This window comes from Aulonocara sp. 'chitande type north' Nkhata Bay, linkage group LG5 (genome assembly GCF_057382095.1).
Source record: "Aulonocara sp. 'chitande type north' Nkhata Bay isolate Kocher_YH1m ecotype deep benthic linkage group LG5, A_spYH_male_GT1.1, whole genome shotgun sequence".
In the NCBI taxonomy this organism is placed as follows: domain Eukaryota; kingdom Metazoa; phylum Chordata; class Actinopteri; order Cichliformes; family Cichlidae; genus Aulonocara; species Aulonocara sp. 'chitande type north' Nkhata Bay.
Window position 1 is genome coordinate 39,437,565 of NC_141348.1, and position 8,006 is coordinate 39,445,570.

Consider the following 8,006-nt stretch of genomic DNA (forward strand, 5'->3'; position numbering starts at 1 on the left):
TATATATATATATATATATATATATATATATATATATGCGCAGTGATTTTGCGCGTTTCGGGCACACTGGAAATGAGATCTGTGATCTGAGGCTGGGTGTTGAAATACACTCGAAATAAATAATGAATCAAAAACTTAATTATGCGTGGCTCAACCTCACATTGCTGATTAACGAATGGGCTGAACAAGAAGCTCTTTGAACTTTGAGTGTGTGTCAACACCGCTGCTAATCGCATCGCCCTCAATTAACTTTACTTAGCCTACTACTGGATAAACCTCTTTTGGAGGAGGAGGAGAAAATAGAGGGAGGGGGGTTCAATGTGTGTGTCTGCATGCCCCCTACCACAGCCCTCTACCCCCTCTTACAGGACTGCCAGCCCGTCTAGAGTTATTCCAGGAATGCGTTGAACATGGCTGCCGCGATGAAGGCGCAGAAAACGGGACTGCTGGAACTTCGAGTGACCGTGGACCGCTGGATCCGGGTATTGGCTACACTTACCGAAGATAGTCTCACGTTAAACCCCGGCGAGGGCACCGAAGAACCCGCGAAGCCAAACCCGAGTCCTGCCGGTGCTATCAACGGAGACCCCCCGAACCTCAGCTCGTCCCCGGTCCCGGAAACCATCACCAACGTGAAGCGCACGGTGCGAGTTACCAAGCAAGATGTTGGCGGGCTCGGAATCAGTATCAAAGGTAAGGTAGTTTACGAAAGTATCTTAAAGATAGCTAACTGCATGAACGGCGAGTTACTGTCAGTTAACACAAGTTTTGACTACAGCGTACCTTCTGTCACCCACCGCGAAAACAGCGGCCAGTTAACTTGCCTAACTTCAACAATGTGCAACAATTCTCAGAAACGTGCGTAAAATGCAACTTTTCCGCGATTTGCTCTATGACAAATATCCGCTCGTGTTATAACTCACACGTATAGGTCCGATGTTAGCGCAGAAAAAACGACAGCTGTGATTTTCTCAAGCTGTTTCTCTCCTCAACAGGGAACCATTTCAGTGCACCACAGTCACCGGAGACGGTAATTAGTTCGCTACTGTCATGTAACGTTGGGTTCCACCGTGTTTAAATAACTTGGATAATTGAATTGAGAGAAATCAGGAAATGGCACGTGATTCTGTTTAACTCGATTTGGGTTTTAAAAAGTTTCCACAAATCCCCGAATACTTTCCGTAGATGCTTATTACCCAGCAGTGTCGACACCAGCAGTTCATTTAAACATATTTATTTATGGACTACAGACACCAAACAAAGCAGGTTATAAACCTGAATATTATGCGTTATCAACCAACACTCACATACACAAATGTGTCATTAGTTTTATTAGATCTAACTTCTGATTATGAAGCTGTAACACCAATAAATATATGTGACAGAGTAAAATCCACGCTCTACAGAGTATTTTAGGTGGTTCAAAGACCTTTTTGGCTGTGGAACTTTGCTTTTGAATAAGCAATCTGGAGTAGACATGGACACAGAGACCTCTACTGCACATAGTGGCCACAAGAATATTGTTTCTACAGGGACTTCTCAATGAAGAAAGGTTGTAATCTCTCCATATTTTACCAGCAAAGCCTGCATACCTGCCATGTGTTTTGCAGCAGCTGATAAAAGACTTTTCCTTGTCCTGCTTCCACAAAAATAGCCTATCTCTGTGGGGATCTCAAACTGAAGATGATTAGGAAGGTTGAGCAGTGGGATGCTATGTAAATATAAAAGATAAAACGGACAGGAATGTGATAACAAAGTTTTAGGAATGTTTTGGATATTATTATATTTTATAGACGGACAAATATTACAGCTTTTGTTCTTGAAATTTAGTAGCAACTGATAGATTTACACTTTTTCTTTTTACACAGCTTGCTTTGTGTCTTTACATTGTCTTTATAATTGAAACAGTAATTAGGTGGTCATTTTCATATTCTTGCCACACACAGTGGGGTTCCGCCGCCTTGGCTTTAACTAGAATTGTTTGAGGTTATTGTGGTGAACTTATGATTCTTTTGTGCAACTTAAATAAACACTGTTTGTTGCACACTGATGTATTACATACTGTGTTTCTTATTTTGCTTGGGTCGTGATAAATGCAAATGCAGACCCCACAATTCTCGCCTAAAAAGTCAGCTTTCTAAATTCAGATTTTCCTGGTGGTGTGTTGTAAATATGTACTGGAAGAGTTTTCCTAGAATTACATATACAAATAAAAATCTCATTAGGTTTCTTGCACAGTCTCAATAAATCTAATTATATTTTTTAATCATAACCCCTGTGTGATGACATGTATCATATCAATGAATTATTGTCAGTTCACAACCTTAAGTCACCTTGTGTTGTAAAGCATGGGCTGCCAAGGCAGTAAAAGGTGTAATAAATAACGGGCATGGATCTATAAGCAGCATGTGTGGGTATAATTGCATGTGTGTGAGCTGTAGCTTCCTCCTGGCAAGTTTGTCTTCCCAGGTAATCACTTGGCGATTGGTTGATGTAAAGTGTCGAGTTGATAGATAATTGTAAACTTGCATTATTGTCATGTTGCAAAGATGGCTCATCATTGTAGCTGCTGGTGACATCTTAATTTTTAGTCCCCCCGCAATTCCGAACAACAACAAAACAAAGCCAAACCCTAATGACATAACTGTGATGTCCATCTGTGGAAATGGGTGGGTTTGAAAATCAGACAGCATGTTATTAAAACCAAATCCTAGCTAGAAGCCTTTTGGCTTGACATTGTTGCGATGCTGGATGTTCAGAGGCAGTTTTGGGAGGAAGGGTATACAAGATTGAAAGTGAAAGGTGCAGGCAGAAAGAGCAGGCCAAACATGAAATGGTATATGGGACAAGAGGTCAAAGAGGTGAAAAGAGTAAAAAGAAAAAAGAAGCAGGAAGAAAAAAGTGTCAGAAACGCAGGGGGAAACAAATGAAAGAACAGAGAAAAACTTGTAGGCTAGTTGACACCGCATTGCGAACAGCTGAGAGAAGCAGCTCACAGCAGTCAGTTGTCATTGGCTAAAGATGAAAGCTATGTGGCTGGGAGTGGAGTACTCCACTAGTGTTAATTTTAGGGAGCCCACCCCAGCTTGAGGAAGAGTACGGAGGCAACTTTAACTCACGTCTAAATTTAAGAGGGGAGGCATGGAATCTAGACTCCAGGTCTCTGGACAGGCAGAATGGTAAAAGTTTGCGTGTCTCTGCAGACATTTTTCCTTCTTTGGAGCCACTGAGGTGCACGGTCCGTGCATATAACCACAATGACAGTCAGAGGGAATGCTACTTTGAGAGAAGGCAGTTGGTGAACAGTACCATAAAACAATTATTTCACTTTAAAACCATCCCAGACTTTGTTTGAATAGTCCCTATGTGTTGAATTCCAGTTGGGTGGGCCAAATATTATGAAACCATGTTTTGGTTCCTGAAACTCTTATAACAGACCAACTCATACTTTTTCCAGACATTATTTTTGTCAGTCAGCAAGACTCAAGTGCAACATTGCATAACAAAAATATTAATAAAATTGCATTAGGAATATGAATCCACAATACTTTGAAGTTTTGTTTTGACTCTATATATTGTTCCAGCATTGTGTGAATTAAGCTGATGACAGTTGAAGTGCAGACGTGCAGATTTTTTGATGATGAAGAAGCATTATAATAAATAAATTAGATACACAGCACTATTATACCATTTACTAATCTGCCATAAGAAGCTTCTGTGGCTCCACCCTGTCTGTACCACTGCCACCCACCTTATATTTGATTGACAGATTCCCAGCTGTAGGTGCTGAACTGTATTTGACATGAAATGCACCTGCAAGAATGGTAGGAAGGAAATAAAGGTTTGTGTGGGAGTGGCAGACATATTAATGGTTATTTTTTAGAACAATATGTCAAAAAATGTTTATTCTGCAATCATTCCAGTAAGTGGTATTTCAGACTTGAGGGAAACTTCAGACTCTCTTGGGAATTTCCTCTCTCCTCCAAGGTCAGGCTTTATAATGTAAAGAAAGTGGGAAAAAAATATTTTTAACTGTTCCTTAAAGGTTTTGTCTCCTCATTGATTCAAATGTCTACTCTCTAAACGTGCCCCCATCCTTTTCTCTGCCAACGCTAAGTGTTTCTGACACCCTCCTCATCATCCCCTGGATACTTTAGCCCTTTTTCAGACTCACACTCTTTACCATAAAACCGATGACCTCCAAACTTGTTGGCCTTATGTCTAAACGAGCTTCACTTTTTTTTGTAAAAGTCATGATCTCTATCTTTCTAGGCCAGGCCGAGTAACATTTAAATATAACTTTATTAACGACACAAGTTTGAACTGCAGCCACTGCTGTCTCTCACATGCTGGTATGCTGAGCAGCACACACTGAGACGTTGCTCTTGTAGACAATGGCATGTTCAAAAGTGTTGCCACACTTGAGTAGAGCTTATGCTGACAATGCTTGTCTCCTTTTTTTATGGTAGAAAGCACTGGCTCCGTCATTGCCTTGGGCATGTCTGAATGAACCTGTGTGGAACATTAAAGTGATAGTGACCTATATTTGAATGCCGCCACTTTAACAGACTAATGAAGCCATTAATGTTACATTCATCATGTCTGAAAATGGCTTTAGAAACCAGTATCACTATATCCTAGAAACTCTCTTGCCTACTGTGCAACTGCTGTACTACATTTGAATCCTCTGTTATATGCACTGTGTCATCTTGAGCTATATCAATCCATATCAGCTTTAATGAAGCCTTATTGTATGTTCACTCATATTGTCTGCAGTCGTTGTTGCAACTCTGTCCATTCACAGCAATTCTGTTAGATCTTCCAGTATTAATTATGTGGTTGGATTAGCTTATTTACTGTTATTATTCAGTTTTGTACAAGAGTGTAGTTACTTATTTAAAGAATGTAATGAGTTGGGGCTATCTTGTGCCTGTTACCTCATGAATAAAATGTTAATTTAGTGGTATATAACATGCTAGGCCATGATATGTGTGTGTGTGTGTGTTCCTCCTTGGGTCTTCTGCAAAAGTCTGAGGTACTGCACAGAATCTTAGCTGTTCCTAGGACTGCACTGGACTTAGACCCCTAATGTTGTGCCTGTAATCTGCTGGAGCCACTCTTCCAGTTACATCTCCTAATGCTCCTGTTACCACTGGGACTATTATGGGCTTTACCTTCCACATCTGCTCCAGTTGTTCCCTGCTACTTCTCTGTTTTCTTGTGCTCCCTTTTCTCATGTTGCTGTCCCCTGGGACTGCCACATCTACGACCACTGTGGTCTTCTGCTCCGTGTCAACCACCACTATGTGTGGTTGGCTGGCCAGCAGCTGCTTGAAGTCCCACAGGACCTTAGCCTTGTTGTTCTCAACCACCTTCTGTGGTGTCCTCCATTTGGGAGTTGGGTACTTCTAACCCATATGAGGCACAGCTGTGCTTGCACACTATCCCAGCCACTTGGTTGTGTCTCTCAGTGTACACTGTCCCAGGTTACATCTCCTGCACCTTCCTGGTCCTGTTGACTGTGGCCTGTAGATCTCCAACGTTGATAGTAGAATTCTCTCACACTCCATATACAATATGCAATATCCATTTACAATGTCACCCACTAAAGAAAGAACTGCAGATTTTTTTTGTATTGTAGTATAGTGAAGTCTATCATTTCTACCAGTTAGTTGTATCTACTTACAACCACAAAATGCTCTCTTAGAATGACTCTTATAGGCTTATAGGCAGATAACATGGTATCCATCTACTTTGGCTTCTGTATTTGTTGTTGGTTCTTCAGCTCCTTTTCAAAATGGCATTAATTAAACACAAACCTTAAAAAATATACCTAGCAGTATTGATAGTCATGCATGTTACTTAACTGTCCTGTGACAAATTCCCATATCTTTTTTTAAGATTTAAAGTCATTACTCAAGTTTATAAGTTTAGTTGTTTTTTTATTAAACATTTGATGATATACATAAAAGATAGCATCACCAACAAAGCTTTAAAACCCACATTAACTTATCTTTTCTATAAGCTTTCTGGAACACCCTCGTTAATTCAGTGACTGAGTCAGTGAGGGCCACATATTGCCTCTGATTATACATCTATATGATGCTATGGTGCTCAGAATAGTGGATAAGTTCATCGTCCTGGTGGCGTGTGTAGAAGTTTTGATATTTTTAAGAATACTACATTGGGTGTCCAAAGAAATTTGCATGATAAAAATCCTCGCAGAGGGATCACCCAGAAGAAATAGCAAAAAAAACCAAAACACAAAAAGCATTTTATCGTCTTTAAGACTATTTCTCACTAGCCTGAAGGCCAAAGTCCAGCTTTAAGCTGACATTAACGATGATATTTCACATGAAGTGCGGAAGCCCACCACAAGAGTTACAGCGCATCCATCAGCTTACTAGTTGACCTTCATTGTGTGACAAAGAGACAAAGGGAGGGAGAGTCGGAGACACAGACCATAGTACAGTAGGCCGATCACTGTCTCCATCAGTTTTTATGTGCTCGTTTAACTGCAGTTTAGGTGACTAATGTTAAGGTGATAAGGGACAGAAACTGTTTATTTCATATTTATAACTACCAACCAGCCACACACTTTTTTAGTTTTATGACTCAGCTCTAACTTATACCTTCTGGTGTGAAGTCACAGTGAATTTAAGGGCATTTTTATCAGTGCTTTATTTACCAGCGTCCAAGAAAACATATAATTTGATTTGCTTTATATACTGCCAATAGGCCGTTCAAATAGGAACTACCAAACTGCTTTGTGAAGCTAATTAGTGGTAAAAGTTGGATTTTTCCACATGATTTTTAACTTGATTTTCTTGTCTGATCATGCAGGTGGCAAGGAAAACAAGATGCCAATCCTCATCTCCAAAATTTTTAAAGGCCTGGCTGCTGACCAGACCGAGGCCCTTTATGTTGGTGATGCCATACTCTCTGTCAATGGTTACGACTTACGAGAGGCCACGCATGACGAGGCTGTGCAAGCGTTAAAAAAAACCGGGAAAGAAGTCATCCTTGAAGGTAAGATAGTTTTCATTTAGCCAAAAACAATTAGAGTACATCCTGTGACTCTGACATTTTCTTCTTTGTCCAATTCAGTCTTTCTTTCATTGTTCTTCCTGTTGTGCGCCCGCTTTGCTGTTCAGATGCTCTAAAAAGTGACAGGATATTAGAAGTTAATTACAAAACATGCAAAGAAGAAAAACTCCTCGTATTGCCAAATGATATAGTCCTCAGGGTATTAACCCTTTACAGCCGATCGGAGCGGGCACGCTCTGTTTTGCGTAACTATTTTTAAATCCCGGTAGCTCTGCAACCAAGTAAGCTAGCGCAATAATTTTTTTTGCATATGAAACTGGAGGAGTTGTACTTACATCTTATGCCATCAGCTTGTCCTAGGTCACAGTTTCCTTCCACATATAGCTTTGCAAAAACTGCATAAAAATCACTTGCAGCAACAAAAACATGATATTCCAGAAACACGCTTCGCCGATCCATCAGCTGTTTGTAACACTTCCTACGTCCATCAGCGCGAACTATCACATGACCGCATGACCTGCCCGAAACCGGAAGTGACGTCATTTTGCGGAAATGTAGTTTTTTACGATCGGGGCCTTATGAGCTTGTGTTTTACTTGTTATGTGTTTTAAAAAGTTATGTTTGAGTTTATGACTTTCTGTGTCGTTTCTGGGATGCTTAGGACTCCTATTGCACTGCTGGAAATAGTTTATTTTGATGCATATGCTGTTATTTTGCAAATTTGCACTATAATATTTATTTTCGTTTTTCCTGCAGTATATAAAAATTGGTGTATTTCAAAAATAAAACTATGAAGACACTCAAAATAAATTTCCTGTGGTGGGAAACTAGTTTGTGTAACTTTTTTGTATTTACAGTTTTGAGGGATAAGCCTCTTAAATTTCTCTAACTAGAAATATATGTTAAAAAAACAAAAACGATTTTCAATTGTTTTGTAGTTTATTGCACTTTTTTGCAAT

At 39.9% G+C, this 8,006-nt stretch overlaps 1 protein-coding gene across 1 annotated transcript; it reads left to right on the top strand.

Annotated features, from left to right (window-relative positions):
* The first annotated feature begins 224 nt into the window (after positions 1-224).
* LOC147331277 (alpha-1-syntrophin-like) lies at positions 225-7,163 on the top strand. Its single transcript, XM_086294095.1, has 3 exons — positions 225-693; positions 6,844-7,029; positions 7,108-7,163. The coding sequence occupies exons 1-3, from the start codon at positions 411-413 to the stop codon at positions 7,161-7,163; spliced, it is 525 nt and encodes a 174-aa protein (XP_086150221.1). The 5' UTR covers positions 225-410.
* Positions 7,164-8,006: the final 843 nt, after the last annotated feature.